The sequence below is a fragment of the Abramis brama genome, assembly GCF_963993115.1.
Source record: "Abramis brama genome assembly, chromosome: 20".
In the NCBI taxonomy this organism is placed as follows: Eukaryota; Metazoa; Chordata; class Actinopteri; order Cypriniformes; family Leuciscidae; genus Abramis; species Abramis brama.
In genome coordinates, this window is record NC_139982.1 from 31,911,658 (window position 1) to 31,930,958 (window position 19,301).

The 19,301-nt window shown below is 37.6% G+C and overlaps 1 protein-coding gene across 5 annotated transcripts in view; it reads left to right on the top strand.

Moving 5' to 3' along the window:
• The window catches only part of znf609a (zinc finger protein 609a), a 107,101-nt gene that overhangs the window by 60,407 nt on the left and 27,393 nt on the right, over positions 1–19,301 (top strand). Inside the window, exon 1 of one of the 5 annotated variants that reach the window (XM_084095959.1) lies at positions 5,164–5,286. The exons of 3 other annotated variants lie outside the window; for them this stretch is intronic. In XM_084095959.1, the coding sequence (XP_083952085.1) occupies positions 5,182–5,286 (105 nt within the window). In that variant the 5' untranslated portion in view covers positions 5,164–5,181. Of the gene's footprint in view, positions 1–5,163; positions 5,287–6,059; positions 6,185–19,301 lie in introns of those variants that run through there. One more of the 5 variants, XM_084095960.1, reaches the window with a different exon arrangement.

Below are 19,301 nucleotides of genomic sequence, written 5' to 3' on the forward strand. Positions count from 1 at the left end.
GAAGGGATGAGTCTCTTTCTATTTCTCATTACCCTTCTATGCCTCACACTCCCTCTCTGGGAGTTCGCCCCTCCTCCCTGCTTCGCTGAACAGTAACAGGAAGCCTTTGAGAGGCTATAAATAGTTGGTGCTCTCTCCTCCTCCATTTTTCAACTTCCCTCTCTCTAAATCCCTGCAGATAGCTCACTGTAAGTGACAGGTCCGTCGCTGACTGAGGATGCAGTATTCAACCCCCCAGCAGTCCACGGCACACCAGCAGCGTCGGCTGACTGCCAGAACCCAGCAGATAAACTCTGCCTGAAGAGCTTCTCCAAGCCCTGCCAAGTCAAAAGCACCCAGGGAGCTTTTTCCCCCTCTACCCCTTCACTCCTCCTGCTGTTGGGCGAACAAGCGGTGTCCTTGTGCCACGGCTCTCAAAATTCAAGAGCGGTGTCAGTTACTCAGGGATCCTTTAGAGAGAGAGAGAGCTGTTGGAGTAGGTGGGAAAAAAGGAGGAAAAGAGAGGGAGGACAAGGTGGAAGGTGAAGTAAATCGAGAATGTGAGCGGAGAGAAAAAGAGGGAGGTTGTTTTTTTGAAGTCTGTGGTTCTCGAGCCGATTTGAGAGGTAAGCTTGTGGTTGTTAAAGACAGGTTGAAGCGAGTTTGTGTGTTATGTAAGGTCTGGCAGCTGAGATTTGTGGTGGGGCGGAAATAGTATCACGGTCTAAGGGTCAACTCCGCCTTGCATGACATGTCCTCCCACTTTGGCCTCTCTTGTTCGGCCACTCTTTTTTCCTCCTTTGCCTTCCAGACCAATTTTACTCCATGTACTTGTGATTAATTTTGTAACCATGAATCATTTTTATTCTTGACTCTGAACCTCAGAATAGACAAAGCATGCATTTTCACCTTTACTCCTTTCTTTTTTTTAATCATTAGCAGCTTGCTTTTTACTTTTTACTTTTTACCCCTAAATCTGTTTCTTATTTTAATGTTGTTTGCAGTTTGACTAATTTGTAATGTTTCTAATGTAATCGTGCATGGATTTCCTGATTCCACCATTGTTTTGCTTGCATTTCACAACATAGCAGAGTTATCTTAATCGTAATCTGCTATCATCCCCTGTCCTCTTAGTGTATAAGCTCAATGTGTGCCAACATTCAAGCTGTTGAGTTCAGGGTTGTTTGTCAGTCAGATGCCTTAGGCTTTGGATGCAGGTTGCTGCTGTTAACCTTGTGCCGGTCTCAGTTCTCCTGATTAGCAGATATCCGGCAACAGCTGGAATGAATGTTATTATTTAGTGCCCGTTTATCGTTGCTGACAAAAAGAGGCATGTGCGCAGTCAAAACAAAAGCAGACCAGGATCCTGTTTAGCAGAAATGGATCTTGAGTAGTTTTTTGTATTGGGACCCATAAAACCATGTTAGATGTTATTTGTACAGCCTTTTATCAAATATTCCCCAGTTAGCTTATCGAAATGCTAACATCAAACGCTATTGGAACCAGTTGTTAGTCAGGTTTCTCATGCAGTTTACATGAGCACGATGCATCATTGAATTTCTGCCCATGTAGAGTGTTCCAGATCAGTTACTTATGATGTTCAATTTCAGTTAGGATGCACCATTAGAAGATGGCTACCTATTATGGCTGTTCGATTATAGCAAAAATCATAATTATTTTTGGTCAATATTGAAATCTTGATTTATTTAAAACAATTATTTGTGGTTGATATGATCAAAGTCTTATTTCACAATATGATTCATTTTTAAATACAGTGAAATTTCACAATAACTGATACACAAAAATTCCAAACAAAATGGACAAATAACAAGAGAATGAAAATGCAAATTAAATAAACCGTGTGTAAAGTTTTAGAGTGGTATTCAGATTAGTAATAGCCTACAACAAAAAATATAAAATAACATTGCATATTACAGTACACATTAAATATAGATTAATCCTTATTAAAGCTACTTAAGATATTCAGTCAAGATCCGTGATCTAATGCATGGATCCAATATACTGTTACACATTTTCTTCCTCAACTGTGTACGTTTACTTAAGACAACCCACAGTTTTTGTGAATACTCTCCAAAAATGCATTTTGACTTTTTTGTGTGTACGTGTTTAGGTGTGTATCTGAAGCCCATTTGCTTTTCCGCATTCGGCTCCGACTCGGACCTCGCGCGCAGTGTCTTTTTTGCGGCTTAATTCGCTTTTCATAACACCGTAATATCAGGCCCGTCCCACAGTTTCGCAACAGTAGAGAGTTTAACCTCTATTACTTTATAATCTTAGGAAGCCAAAATCGAATAATTGATCATTTTATTACGAAATCGAAAAACATTATAAAATTACTAATAATTGCACAGCTCTACTACCCACTAGGCATTAGATGAGGTTTGAGGAAGTATGTCCGCAATGTCTAACCTGAGATACAAAATGTTGCTCTGGCCATTCACACTGGATCATTTAGAATTAAAATGTTCATTACAGATCATTGGTCATTGACGAATAGGATTACAAATGAGATTAAAACATTAAATCTGTTTGTGATTGTTGGCATGTGCTGGGATGTTATCCAACATTTAGACAAGTTAATCTCCTCTGGAACGTTCTAAAGCTAACACCAGTTCCCTATTCACTCCGCATTGCCAAATTCCAAGAGCTGTTTCTCCTCCTCAGTCCCTCAGGGCTTCTTATCTACATCGGCTCTCTCTTGACCCACCCTGCCCTTCTTCCACCCCCTACTGCTGGTGCTCCAGTGGCTGACCTTGAATGTGGGTTATTATTGTAATCAGCTCTGCTTATACGGAATAACCTGAGGTCGTGTGGGCAGGACCTGGTCGGGAGAGAAACCTGGGGGTGGTCCAGAAGTTTCCATAGTGCAGATTGAACTTTGGAAACACATTCAGTTTTGTGGCCTACAAGTTTTTTCTTCAGCAGTTTAAATGCATAACTTCTGAAAATCTGGACGTGAACTGGTTTTGTTGTGACTAATGTCTAGTGGGGGGTTCGTAAGCGATTTGAACATGAAGTGTTTTTCTTATTTGCTGACTCATTCCACTTACGCCTACAGCTTAGATGGTGCAAAACAAACTTCTAGATACCAGAGCTCGGTCTCAGCGGTGGAAATTGTCTGAGGGTGAGATCGTGACCTCCATACAGGAATGTTACAGAGATTTTCATAGCAACTTGGGCTTTATGTAGCACCTTGGATCCATTACTGCTATACAAGCTGCACAAGCAATCTCCTGAAACCCATAGATGAAGAAACAAGACTCTAGGTTTGCACTGTGTATTCGACTGGTTGTGGTCAATTCCATTTCCAGCCAGTAAATCTTCCTTTAATTAATTTCCAGTGAATTCATTTCATTGTGTAAACTCATTAAAATAAGTGGGATGCACTTATTTTAATGAGTTTATACGATGAAATTAATTCCACCTTCTTTTCTTGAAAGGAAGCTTCACCAGGTCTCGCTGAAGCTGAGCGTATCTTGAGCAAGTCTCGGTAACGATCGTGGCCGATTGGACGAAGTGGGCCGAGATAGAGTGTGTAGACACTGTTTTTAATGTGCATTTACTTAGAGTTGTTTGTTAGCCTTCACTTTGAATCTCGTTTTGTTCCAGACAGCTTAGCGTGCACTTCCTTATGGAATCAATAGATGCTAAGCCATCCGTTAAAGCTTGTGTGGTTATCAGGCAATCTGAGGTCTCTTGCTCTCTCTGGGCAGACTGATCTTCCACCATCTGGCTTAATGCAGGTTGTTTTGTCCTGAATACTGGTATGCTTCAAGAACTGGTTTTTTTCTTCTTCTTTTTCCCACGCAGGAAACACTATCTTGATTGTTATGCTGTCTGTAGGGGAGATTTTCCTCTCGGCTCTTGCTAGCGTCGAGGTCAGATTACTCAGAGCGGTACTTGGCTGTTTTTCTTCTTCTTCTGGCCACACAAACACATATTCCCCAACACCCCCATTCCCCCCCACTCTCTCTCCCACTTGTTTTCTCCTCTCGGATTGTCTGTTTTCACGCATGGAAAGTAAGAGCCCCCCAGATGTGAACTGGCGCTGATCCATCTTAAGAGAAATTGGGGCAAAAGCAGTGTCTACCCTGGCAATATGAAAGCATTGTTCTGTTTTAATTATACATGTCCACACGGACACTGCTTTGAATGACTGAAAATCATTAAATTCCACTGAGAATTGGAGCGTCAGTGACGGCTGGTAATGCAATAAAGTTGAGAAGCCTACTAGAACGACATCTGATTGTGAACACGATTCAAGTAAGTACGAGTTGACACCAGGATTAAAGATAATCACCTCTTCGATTTTCACTTCTACTCTGTTGTGGTTTCTATCAGTGTGTTTCTCTTCAGTAGATCAGATTTAGGAACTAGTCCATGTCTTGATGATTTCAACTCACTCTTGTGTTGACCATTGAGCCATTTGTTGGTTGCATGGATCAGTTAAAATGGTGGGTTTAGAAACAGCAACTAATAATTTTAGCCATGTTGTTGTGGTGACGGTGCAAACGTGTAAGGCTTGGCTCTGCTTTGCTTTGATTTCTTGTTTTAACAGCCCAGATGCGGTTGTAAAACACAACGTTCAACTCAACAGCCTGGAGGTGCAGTTTTAATGTGAAAAGCCCTTAATCTTTATCTGCACTTTGGTGAAAGACAGCAGCACATCAATTTACATCTCTAGTCAAGTGTTACTTATTAAAATAGTAAAATGATTAGCATTATTGCTATATAATATATTTTAAAAACAAATAGCAACATTAATAAATAATAGTACAATATAATTGTAGCCTTAGACCAAGTGTTTAATACAATAGTCAACATTTGAAGTGGATCCAAAAAGTTGTCCTAAGACCAGGACGGGTATTGTTCAAAATTCATGTATAACTTTGATGAGAGGTTTTGATCCACTTCTATGTTGACTACTGTATAGTAATTTCTTACCGGCTTGTTTTTGCAGTAGTAAATGTTAGTAAACACATAGGTGGTCGTGTAAGTGTGATGTGTTACAGTCAGTTTTGTTTTTTCTCACCATCAGCAAGTCTCCATATTTAGCCGTGAGCGTCTGCTGACATACAGAAAACACACACTATTGGTTGCTAGCAACTGCACACAGGTGTTGTTGAGGTTACCACTCCTTGCTTCCTTTCCAAGACTCTCTCTCTTTCGGTTGCTCAGCAGATGCACACACACACACACTCACACATGCACACGCTTTCACATTCACAGCAATGCATGCACACTTGTTCATCTCGCAACGGTGAGACGGACAGAGGCGTCTTACAGGTAAATAGATGCGTGTTGAAATAGAAAACGATGCATACTGAGCGTTTTGTTTCCTGCAGATTGCATTTGACGCTGTGGTTTTATCAGCCTTCAGACTGTTCGTCTTGTTCCTGTTTTTTTTCTTCTCAGCGCTCATAATTGCTTTGTTGCGTGCATGCGTGTGTGTGTGTGTGTGGCATCTCTGTTCTCGCTCTTCCTCCAGGAAAGAGAGAGTCGCTCCTTCGGTTGTTGCTAGGATGTGCATCTCTTATCCTCTTAGCAACAGGTGATTTCTCACTGAGAGGCTGTTGCTAAGGGCCGTCGGATAAAGGGAAACTCCTTGCGATTCATCCCGTTTCCCACAGGGCTCCACTTGGCCTTCCTCCCACTCAATCAACCGAATCTGATTGGCAACAGGCTCCGTCTTTCAGGAGCCAATCGTAGCGTTTGCTTCGACGCAGAGGAGGTATTAAATGTCTCTTGGTGTCATTGTTTGTGCTCTGAACCTTTTCCCCGCTGTGTTTTCATCGATGCAGAGCGTCAAGCTTCTCAGCACGCTTTCCAAAATTGATATTCTGCCTACGCGGCGTTCTGCTCGTGTGGCCAATTGAACCAAATTAACTGTGCATCTAACGCCTGTCAGTCTGCAGAGCTAACAGTGTGTTTCTGCTGTAGCTGAGGTGTGGTAACGAGGTTTCTGTGGTAAACACGGCTAAAGCGCTCAGACGGCCTCTTCCTGCTCTGTCCTGTTCACCTGTCAGTTCGTCAAACCCCACGCTCTCATAACGAGTCGGCAGCCGGGCTTCTGTCACGATGAAGCTAGTGCTGCTCTTCTCCCTGACAGGAAGATAACAAGACATCCACAGGGATGCTGTTACCAGGAGATGTCAGGCGGAAAAACTCTCCATCTCACATCGGGGTATTTGTTCGTTTGATATCTGTACATTTAAAGTGAGCCAAAGACTGGTTGATGTGTGAAGTTGACTGTTGTGTTTTTTCTTAGTTTTGTTTTTTCTAGTACCAATGTTTGCCGGCAGTTATTGCCGTCAGTGCTGGGCGGTATACCGGTTTATACCGGTTTTTATTTCTGTTATGAACCGGTGTGTGTCGCTTTAACGATCGGAAAGCGGCGCGACGCTGTTTGAGAGGGGTCGCTTTTCACTGACGGTGAAGATGGATTGGTTAAACTATAATTGATAGCTGTCAAATTATATTGTTTCCCATACATTGGCTCACAATATCAACACAGCCTTTTGTAAAATGTATTTGTGGTTGGCATTGACATCGTTGGCTAAACATGAGAACTGCACGTTTCAAAGTCGAAACGTGGCGCGGGTGTTTTTATATGAATGTATTTTTGAAGTCTTTCAATGAAGTTTCGATGTTATTTTCATTTAATCTTTCTTCATCTTTCCTGATAAAGAAATGTTTGTGAGCGCTGCGCTGCTTTGTGTACAGCCGTTACCGGGGAAACCGCTGTTTCTGACGATTCTACAGCGCCTCCTGCTGGCACATATTTGTAAACCGCATCATTTTGTGCAAACCTGTATTAATACTAGTGTGGATTTCTCTACAATATCCACTCATGACAGTAAAATAGGGCGTTCTAAGTCGATCTACTGCAGGATTTCCTCTCTCAATCAGTAGAAAATGCTTGGTAAAAAAATATACAGTCATATGCCGTGAAACTGGTATAATTTTTAAAAATACCGTGATATTGTCGTACAGCACTAATTGCCGTCGCTTGAAAAATGTTCTGTTTGTCTGATATGTCAGAAGCGAACCTGAATGGCTTTATTTCTTCTGCAGAACACAGAAGATGCTATTTTATAAAATTTCATGTTTTGTTTAGGGATGCACGATATATCGGCCACCGTATCGGTATCGGCCGATATATGTTGATTATTAATATTATCGTTATCGACCTGATAAGAATATTTTTCTGATAAATAGTGGATTATTTCCTTCAGCTGAGACACTTCCGACACACGCTGTTCAACATGATGGTTTGAATTGCTTGAAATATGATTGGAATCACTTCAAAAAAGGAAAATATAGTTTTATACGAGTCTGTCATATCGGCAGATATAACGTTATAATTGTTCGCTTGGGACATGGCTTTTAATGTTGAGACTTTTGGTTTTGTAATCATGCTCTCAAAAATTAGCCTATATACAAATTTTGATTTAGATTTATCGGCCAATATATATCGGTTATCGGCTTTGAAATATAAAGAATTATCGGTATCGGCCAAAATGTTCATATCGGTGCATCCCTAGTTTTGTTCTTGTCCATACAATGTTAGTCAATGAGGTGGTGTTTAGCTCTCATGGACTTTCATCGCATAAAACAGCTGAAACATTCTTCAAAATATAATCTTTTGTGTTATGTAGATTAGAATATATAAAGTCATATTGGTTTATTACTTGAGGGTGAGTAAAAATTGATAGATTTGTCATTTTGAGGTGATCAAGCCCTTTAAGAATGACTGGTATGTTATTTTGCTTGCCTTCCTCAGGTTAAACAACTGGAAAACAAATAAATGTGTCACTATAGGACAGGCGTGTGTGTGTGTGTGTTGGCAGATATGACTCTCAGATGAAGCTCTGGCTTTAATGAGACCTATGTCTGTTTTGAATCTCTTCTGAATGTGGGTTATGAAGGAGGGGAGGATGGCACTGTTAATGCCGTGGCTGTCGTTTGTTGTTGTGTTTTTTCCTCTCTTTGCTCTTTTGCACTTCTTTCTTCTTGTGGTTCAAGGCTTTTTCATCATTTGAAGATGCTGTTTTGGTTCACAAATGTTTCCTTTTGCTCATATTTTTGTTTCCCCTCAAGGATTCTCTTTGTGTTTCCGAGCCTTTAAACCTGAAATATGAGAAAAGAGGCTGAAAAATAATATATTTTTTTGAAATGGAGTAGTTTATTGAACCTTTACACAAAATCATTTTTAAAAATCTAAATGCATGTTTTTTTGAATATCATATTTGATGCATCTGTCTCTGATACAGTGAAAATATGAAGGAAAAAACAAGTAAATTTTATTCAGAGAAGCAAACTGAGCAAAAATACGCAATTTGGTGCAGATGCTAATATTTACATCGACAAAAAGATGAAGTTCTGATGATTGTAATGTAAATCAATGCGATCTTTATAACAGTATAGTGAATACATACATACAATGCATATAAATATCAATCGTCACAAGTAAGATGATATTTAAATGCTTAGTTTTATGATCAAAGCTCTTAGTTTTAAAACATATAATGCAATGCAATACAATGATGATTGAGAGATGAACAAATAAACCTTCCTCAAAAGCCTGATTATCATATTCGATACTCAGGATTTTTCTAGAAAACGATGTCTGGATAATCAAGAGAAAGTGCTTCAGTCCAGCAAGTGTTAATCGGGAAATATTACTAACAATATCAAAGTTATTCTTATGTTTACTTTACAAAAATCAGTAAAAATTCACTTCGTTGTGCAATTATACTCAGACTTTTACTTGCTTAAGTCTAAACTGTCACTCAAACGACAGAAGGTTTTGTTCATGTTGATCATTTAGTATTAATTTGCATATCCAATGTCATACGTTAGGCTTTATAGAGTTAATCTGAATGAAGACGCGTCTGGATGATTCTGACCAATCAGCATCCAGCTTAATGTTTGTTTTTATTGACGGTTAAGTCTCCTGATGATGTTTGCGAGATGCTCGTCTTGGGCACTTGCGCATGATATGGTTTCGTAAATGCGCTTTCGTTCCCGTCGGCCCGGCGGTTGACATCTCTCTCCGCCTCAGATGTGGCCTGCGGAGCGGCTTCCAGAGGCCACTCCAACTCAAATTACAGGACGTTTTTGGTTTCCATCAATCAGATTTTCAGTCACCCCTGCTCTCTAATTATAGGCCCGGGCAGTTAGAGCCACAATTTGTTTTATGACCTTAGAGATATTACCGGATTCAGTCCTATTTAAGTGCTTGGATGCTTGTACAGAGGAAATATTGTTGCCTTTCCGATTTGGGGGAAAAACAGCTCGGTGAACCGAATAAACATTAGTCACATTACCTGTGTGCAAATTAAATGCAGTGTCTAATTACGCCAGTTATTTGTGACCCTGGGACCACAAAACCAGTCACATGGGTCAATTTTTGGAAATAAAATAAGCTGAATAAATAAGCTTTCCATATAGGACAATATTTGGCCGAGATACAACTATGTGAAAATCTGAAGGTGCAAGAACATCAAAACATTGAGAAAATAGTCTTTAAAGTTGTGCATTTATGTTCACGATTGTGCTGCATTCACTCACAAAAATAAATGTTTTATATATTTACGGTAGGAAATTACAAAATATCTTCATGGAACATGATCTTTACTTAATATCCTAATGATTTTTGGCATAAAAGAAAAATTTATAATTTTGACCCATGCAATGTATAGTTGGCTATCACCACTCATATTGAGACATGTGACTGGTTCTGTGGTCCAGGGTCACGTTTAGTCTTTTTAATCAGTCATCCACTTTGATTTTGCCTTTGAACCCCGGGATCCTGAATCTGACACCTTCACATTGTGCGTTTAAAGAAAACAGGCCCCCGCGCAACAACATGGCATGAGCGGCGTGTTTTGTCTGGCAGTGCCGGAGTGTTTTGATTTAAGCGCTGGAAGCCGCGGCTCGTTCTCCGTTTGTTTTTCAGCCATTGATTGGCTAACGGACTTTGTTTTCTCATGCAGTGGAATGCAAGTTTCTCTGCAGCGATTCTTTCATTCAGGATGTGAGGCTGACAAGAGGATGTTTAAAGTCTCCCAACACCTCTTTCTTTGCGCTTTTCCCCACTTTCGCCCTTCGGCTCTGAACGCGACGCTGGCTGTTGTTTACATAGCTTGGATTAGCGACGCTAACCTGTGAGGCCTCTTAGAGTGAAGTACATCTAAACATAACGTGGCGTTTGTTAAACTCTGTCGACGCGCGCTGAGAGGTGCTGATTGATGATTGGTTTAAAGCCTCATGGTTTTTCCTTACTTTTTGCATATTTGATGTTCCAGTGAAATTCTTGTTAGCTAACTATTTTTCTTTGTAATGTTTTGCTTTTGCGGCATTTGACTTTGATGTACTAAAAAGTACTCAAAGTAATAAACGTTATCGTTATCAGCCGATATTGCATTTTTTTTTTTTTTTTTTTTTTTTTTTTTGTGTGTAATTTATCCATATCGGATAATAATTTATATTGATCTATTTTAATTGGATTAATTTTCCCATCATCTAACACTCACTAAAGTTAATATTTAAAAACACTCATTTAATAACTGTTAAATGAAAAAATGAAGAATGAAAAATGTAGCCTAGATCAATTTCTCATATACTTTACATTATTATGTTGTGATGTTAAATTCACTTGAAGCATTTAAAACTTTTATTTTAGTATTTACAGTTTTATTTTTTAGACAATAGTCATTTTATTTAATTTTTTATATAAATAATAGATTTATTATATAAAATATTTATAAATAAATAGTCAGTTCTAGAATCTGTTTATTAGCATTATTGTAACTACAACTTTAATGTTGTGCACTCTTAAACTGTATTTCAGCGTTGACTGTTAGCGTTTTGCTTTTTTAGACAATTTTATTTTGTTATAAATATTATTTTATTGCTCAAATGATATTCAGACAAAATATTCAAGAATTTCAAGCTATTTTAATCTAAGCAATATCAGGTTGGCAAGAATTTTAATGCCATATACTCCCAAATAAAAGCGTGTAGCATTTTAAAATGATAGATTTTCGTTTTTTTTATTTTATATTTGGTGTATTATATATTATATTTATTGTTTTTAAATAATATTTTGACAAAATATAATATTTTTAAACTAATCTAATAGAATTGTAATATCATGCACTCCTAAATAAAAGCTTCTTATACGTTGCGTTTGTGATTTCCCTGTTGCTGTCTCTGTTCTTATCGCAGGAGAGAAATGTCCCGTGTTTTCAGCCACAGAGCGCGTCTCAGAAGAGCAGCAGCTTGTCTTGGCAGGCGTTCTTGGGTTTTTTCCCCTGGTAACACTGAAGTCATCGAGCACTCCCACCTCTTGTGGTCATTGTGTTGTGGCTAGACGTTACTTTGCTCTCTGAGCACGAGGCATCTGTTATTTCCATCGCCGTCTTGCTCACGGTTGTAGTGGAAATACAGTTCAACTTAAAGGGTTAGTTCACCCAAACATGTAAATGCTGTCAGTAATCACTCTCCCTCATGTTGTTCCAACCCTGTCAGACTTTCACTCATCTACGGAACACAAATTAAGATATTTGTGATTAAATCTGAGAGCTGGCTCACTCCTCCATAGGCTTCTCTGTTATTGAAAATTGCCGGCCCAGAAAGTTAGTAAAGACAATGTTTAAAAGAGTCCAAGTGACTACAGTGGCTCAACCTTAAGTTTATCAATACTTTTTGTGCGCAAAAAAAACAACTTTATTCAACTCTTCATGTTCTTCTGTGTTTCTCTGAGCGAGTTCACGAGTGTAACAGCTTCTGGGTTGTACGTCAGAACGGAGGCTCACGATTGGCCAGCATCACACACATGACCAGCGTCGGCCAATCGTGAGCCTCCATTCTGACTAAATTTCTACGCCACTGTAGTCACTTGGACTATTTTAAACATTGTCTTTACTAACTTTCTGGGCCGGCAAGTTTCAATAACAGAGAAGCCTATGGAGGAGTGAGCCAGCTCTCAGATTTAATCAGAAATATCTTCATTTGTGTTCTGAAGATGAACGAAAGTCTGACAGGGTTGAACAACATGAGGGCGAGTGATTACTGACAGAGTTTACATTTTTGGGCGAACTACTGTAACCTTTTAATGTGTGACACTCGTTTAACAGATGTGATTTTCCTCAGATGGGGGCCGAGGCACATTTTGATTTTGTACATGTAAGCTGAACCTAAGTCAGATCTAGGGCTTGACAATAAGAATAATGCCCATCTTGGCGAGTATAATCAAAAACGCAGTTGGTTGTGTCTTAAATAAACGTAAACGTTTGAGAAACGCATGTGTATCAGTATATTGGATCTGTGCATTCGCTCTTAAAGTGACAGTAGCCTAATATTCCTGCTACCGTCTGTCATTAATGTTAATCACACAACAGAAGACAAAGGGAAAATCACTCACTGCTCTTGACTGAATAACTTTAATAAGGATTAATCTATATTTACTATAGACAGTGAAGACTATGCAGTGTTATTTAAAAAAAATACATTAGAAAAAAAAAAGTCAGATCCTAATTCTGTCGATTTCTTTCCTCCAGTCTTCCTTCCCAGCGTTTTTGTTTGGTCGTCCTCCTCCAAGGGTTTGGAGAGATCGTTTGCACAGCTGAAATGTTATCCGTCCTGAGGTTGCCTGATGCTTTCCAGACGCGAGTGGGATCCCCCTAGTTCTTCTCCACTGGCAAGGAAAGGCTCTTTTACGAGCGTCCTCTCAGGTGTCACTCTTGCTTGGGTCGTCCATCGCGTTCAGAAGTGGCAGATCATGTTTCTTTCCTGTAGAGGCATTCATTTCACACAATTGTACTTGATAAGTAAAGCCTGTCGTCAGCCCGGATTATGATGTAGTTTCGAGATGATTTAAATGATAGTTTCAGAAAAACGATGGCTAGGGTGAAAAAAAAGAAAAACTTCACGATTTATTTTTTTGGCTTGGCGTGTCAGTTGTTTGAAAAACTCAATCTTGTGTTAACCACAGAGCAGGACTCTGAGCAGGGTTGGTGTGCGCCAAACTTGGAGTGAAACTAAAAGAAAACGAGCTCAGAACCGCTAATGGTGTGCTTCAGACCACAAACGAGAAACCGAGCCAGGAAGCAAACGTTGTTTTTGTTGAACCTCGCTGTCTCTCCCTCTGAGGTCCTGTATTAATTTAGCTCTTGTTTCCAGGGCATTTTTCCCCCCCTCGAGTCATTCCACCTCACGCTGTGCGACTCGAGAGGCTGTTTGGTGTTTCTCTGCGTTTGGTGCTGTGTTGACACAATCATATATCGGTAGACTGATTTTTCTCTATATTGCATGAATGCATTTTTTTTCTGTTAAATGAAATCCTTTGCTTATCTCACAATTTATATCTGTTTCTCATATACTGTACATTATAATGTTGTGATACTAAATTCAGCATTCAAGACTTACCGTTTTACTTTTTATTAGGGATGCACGATATATCGGCCACCATATCGTTATCGGCCGATATATGTTCATTTTTATTGTTATCGTTATCGGCCTGATAAGAAAAATTGGCAGATATATTAAAGCTGATTAATAATGTATTATGTCCTTCAGCTGAGACACTTCAGATGCGCACTGTTCAACATGATGGTTTTGAATTGCTTGAAATATGATCAGAATCACTTCACTTCAGCGCAACATGTGCAGCAAGTCTGTCATATCGGCTACATAAAATTATAATGAGAACATCATAGTTGTGTGTTTGGGACGTGGCTTTTAATGGTTAGACTTGTTTTTTTAATCAGGCTTTCAGAAATTATATAAAAATTTGGATTTATTTCGATTTATCGGCCGATATATCGGTTTTCAAATATAAAGAATTAGCGGTTATTGTTATCGGCAAAATTTTCATATCCTTGCATCCCTACTTTTATACAAAATAAAATAAATTTATATTATGTTAAATACTTTTTCCCCAGTCCAATAAGCCAATCACAGATTAGTTATGGCATTAAATGATGTTAAAGTTTATGTAAATGTAATAATATGACACTAATGGATATTGACCCTTTCAGATTAAAAAAACAAACAAAACAATGTAATATCAGCCGATAACAGATATAGTACCTATATATATATATTAGTGCTAATTTTGACAACTCTTTTTTAATTTAGTCTTAGTCCTGTCTCAAATGTACTTTTTAATTTGTATCATATTGTGTCAAACTTTTCCTGCTCAGTTTAATTTTAGTTAATGAAAGCTTTTCATCATGCTGTATGAAGGTAAAACTGATAATAATGATCATTTTGCTCAAATTAAAATCATTGTAGCTTGAACCGCAGTCTGTAATAGTTTGCAGTATTCTGTAATATTTTGTCTCCTTTTTGGTAAAGTTTTTATTTAACTACATTTTAGTCTCCTTTTTTGTCGTCAGCGATATTGCATGTTGATATAGTCACGGTCATCGTTTAATGACCTAATGTCTCGTCTACGTATCGTCTTAAAAATTTGTCATAGATTTTCATTAACACTACGATATATCATGTATCTGTAAATAATATTGCAATGTATTCAATTATAACGTGATGTGTATTGTGATGTAGATTGTGAGCACTGGATTATTGTGCCTTTAATTTAAACATTTAGTGCCATTTGATTGGATTTGAAGGTCTTAGTTGTCGTGTTGATGTTACAGCGAGTCTTTTCCATGAGTTCCTCCAGCATCAGTGGGCTTCACATGAGCTGTTAATAGGCCTCAGGTATAGATGTGTGTGTGTGTGTGTGTGTGGTGTTTGTGTAAACTACTTACAGTATTGTACCAGAGGACAGGTGTGTGAATGCAACACCCTCAGTCTAATCCTCCCGTAATCCCGCCTGAAGTCATGTGACGGTAAAGTAGTGGGTTCATACAAGGTGCTTAAAGTGCTTGACGTACTTTGACTTTTTGAAATTTAAATCCTGGAAAACCCATTAAAACAGGCATATTTATGAAAAGGTACTTGAAAAGTGCTTGAATTATTGAGAGACAATAGATTAGTATTTAATTTTATCGATAAAACAATCTTTTCACGCAAAATTAACACCGCAGCCCGTCTGATATAGAGCCATTTCACATGGTTATGAGTGTGATATTGCCCATATAAATATCCAAGTATATAATACAGCTTTCATTCTTCAGGTCAATCATATATTCATGGGGGGAACATAGTTTGAGATATCAGCGATATCTTTGCCATAGTATCCTTTCAACTCTCGCGCGTTCACCGTGAGACTCGTGCGATTGACACTTTCACACGCTCTCACACACACATCCATGTTCTCACGCACAGAAAAACCGCAAAGCAAAGAGGACACGGAGACCGACAGACTAGACAGAGCAGGTTACTTATGATAAAAACAAATCTCAGCTCTCAGATTCTGTCAATTTTATTACGAAATTCAAACAATAAATGCCGTTTTGGCGCTTGTAAATGTGACGTGACGGATCGCTAACGGCACGTGACCCGATCAGCTCTACTAGCTAATAATAGTAAATAAACACGAATGAACACTGTTGAAAGATACAGTACAACTTACCGAAATGTATATTCCTCATACATGATATCGATCAATCAGTGTTTTTTATCCGCGGAAAGAGGTCAATAAAACATCTGGAGAATAATTATGTCACATTTACCTCAGAAAAGCCGTTTAATGACCATAATATAGGCTGGAGAGAGTAAATAGAGCTATAGAGAGTATTTTGCTAAATATGTGTATATTTCATATTTATTATATACATATTTGCTTATATTATTAAATTAAGTTGTTATTATAATAATACAAAAAAACGCATTATATTTCATTTGAGTTATTTTTAACCTTAAATAATCCTGCCAGCTGATAGGGCTGTCTGTGTGTTTACAGCATTAGGTGAAATTTGTATTATTTTTTTCTTGAGAACAATTAACGCCTATCTTGTGTACCTAATATTTATCCAAATGAGTCAATATTAAATCAAATCACAAGAATTGAATTGAATTGAATTGAAATCGTGAAATTTGAGTCAAGCAATAATTAAAAAACTTAGCTTACCATAAATTGTACCATGTAAACATTGTGACGTCACTAAACCTAATAAAATTCAGTTTAGTTACTAAAATGTTTTGACAATCACAATACACTTATTGTGTTTAATGCAAGATTAATTTTTATTTTTTACACCCTCCCAATAATTCTCACTCCAAGCTAAACTCAAAAGTTGGCAGCTGTGCTGCACTGAGATCTCTGATTGTAGTCCTTGAAATACAAAACAGTAGTGCTTGAAAAGTCCTTAAAAGTCCTGGACTTAACCCAGTGAAACTGACTCAGTTGTGCCACTGCAGTGAAACGTTTCTCCTTTCTTGTCGGATCGTTTTAACTGGAATTGAAGTGCGTGACTCCGCTGTTCCCTCGCTAGTCGCTAACACCGTGGTCTTGTGAAATTTTAGTAACAAGACTGTATATTCAGAGCGGTCGCTGGGGAAGGGAGGAACGCTGTACATGGCCGGCAGTGTTTCTCAAACACCATTTTTGAGTTGATTAAGTAAGTTGATGTTGTTGAGTTAATGGAGTTATATATATATATATATTTTTATCTATCTATCTATCTATCTATCTATCTATCTATCTAATCTTGATCGGAATGGTACAAACTTGGTAAAGGTTTTGGCACTTGCTGTATCATGGACATTTGAAATAGTCACACTTGAGCTCCTCACAGTCAAAAATGAGCGCATTGGAAATGAATGGGAGACGAATTTCCTCTAGTGGAAGCGTTCGGTACTGCAGCCGAACACACTCTCACCGCAGTTTCTTTGAGATATCAGGCTCAAATTTGGAACACAACTTGTTTAGATTTATGGCTTTGATTTTCTAGCAGTTTTAGAGTAAAATGTGTTTTTGAAAATATATATTTCATCGTATTTTTGTGCATTTTTAATAACAATAAACGTAAAATTCTGTATCTTTTTTTATTTATTTCATTTTTTTAACTTTTTTTCACTTCAGCAATAATCTGCCAAGTGTCGTCTTTGAAAAGAGATCAAACTTCAGTCTGTTTTCTCGAAAGCATTCAAGATTTACCACAGTTTAAGTTGGAAATTACATTTTCAGGTCTATGCTCAAAAAGTAAATGGATTATAAATACAGCGTAACCATAATTTAGTACCACAAAATCCCCTAAAAATGCAAAATATTAAATAAAAAAAAACATTATCAAACTAAAATATAGTACATTCATTTCATTGAGAAAAAAAATGTCATTTTTGACCGACACGCGAAGAGCACCAGATTTAATCAGCTGTGAGAATGCACTGAGAAACGCATTAGACGCGAGTAAAGCCTGTTTCATCACCGTCTTTTACCCAGGCGACGGTTTGTTCAAACATCTTACATTTTTCATTTATATTCATGCGTTTGGCTGATACTTTACTCCAAAGCAACTGGCATTGAATTCATTTAATCAGTTCAGGCATTCCCTGGACTCAAATCCACGACCTTGGCATTGCACAGCCCAGCTGCTTTATCACCCTCAGCCTCGGCTCAGTCTGGAGCTGTAGTGGACAAGCTGTGACTCACGATAGCAACAAATGTGTGTGTTTCTCCAGTCGTCCCTCGTTAACATCCAGCCAGATCTTGCTCTTGTCCTCTTCAGCTTTCTGCTGCTTCTTTCACTTTCTGCAGATTTTACATTTGACTGTGTTGCCGAATACGCATTCAGACACGAGGGCGTTTACATTCTAAAGTCAAACTGTACCTGTTTTATTTAATACACTTTCTTGTTGTACATGATTTATATTTTTTTTTAGTGCTGGGCAACGATTAATTAATTATTTATATATAAATACACAAACATGCATATATTTGTAAGAATTTTTTTCTCATTATATTTATATATATATATATGATGAATACATATTTATACAATATATATATATATATATATATATATATATATATATATATATATATATATATATATATATATATAAATATATATATAAATTATATATATATATATATATATATATATATATATATATATAAAAATAAATAAATAAATAAATAAAAAATAATAATAATAATAATTATTATTATTATTATTATTATTATTATTATATTTTTTTATAAAAAATAAATTAAATTAAAAAAAAAACAATAATAAATTAACAAAATAATTATACACAGTACACACACATCTATTATGTAAACACAAACTTTATACACAGTACACACACATTTATTATGTAAACACAAACTTTTATTTTGGATGCGATTAATCGTTGCCCAGCACAATTTTATTTGTATTTTTTTAAGAATTGATGCATATGATCCAAACAGCAATTAAATGTTTTTGGAAGGAATAAGCCATGCAAATTTCATGTTATCCGCTAAGATCCAACTACGCAAAAACAAATGACTTTGAACCAATTTTCATTTGGATATTGCAAGTAAATTTCACAGATAATTGCAAAGTAACACATTGAATTAAAGCAGAAAGACTGAAATACTCCAGTTATCGCTGTTTATCTGTCTTCAGTGAAACGAAAAGCCAGAGTTGGCGTCTGTTGATTTGCGTTGAGGTTTTCCTGAAGAATCTGAAGTGCCATTGAGTTTAATTAAGTCTTGTTTTTTAATTGGTGTGATCTGCGGCATGATTGGTCCATAACAACATTTGTTTGGTCAGAGTGTCATCCGAACCCTTGATCCCAGATGATCCCATTGATTCTCGAAACGAACCCAAGAGAACGTTGATGCATGTCAACAGAGATACGGACTAATTACTTTAGAGTTTAATGTCTGTTTTGAAGGAAATTGACACATTTATCTCAAAGCTTTAGCTTTTAATTCTGTGTCACCCACCAACAAGCTTTTATTCAACTCAACAAAAGCCCATAATTAGATTATCAAATCGGCTCGTGTGTCTAGCGCTGAATTTGCAGCAACGAATGTGAAATCGAATGGACGAAATGAACGCATATTTTTAAGCATCGTTGACCATGAGTGATAATCAGCGAGCGCACTAATGGCTCTTGGCATTAAGGTTAAATACTCCCAGGCTCCCACACACACCCTCTGCACTGCGCTCACACACACACACACCCTCTGCACTGCGCTCACACACTTACCCCAGTTTATAATCGCTATGATTGAACCTGGAAGTTTGGCATTAGCGTAATGGCAGCTGACGCTTTCATAACTGTCTGTTTACAGTCATTGTAATTATTACTTGTGCTTGTTTTTCTTTCACCTTATTTGAAATTAACGTTAATGACTAATTATTGATGAAGCACTGATTCACATCTAACTC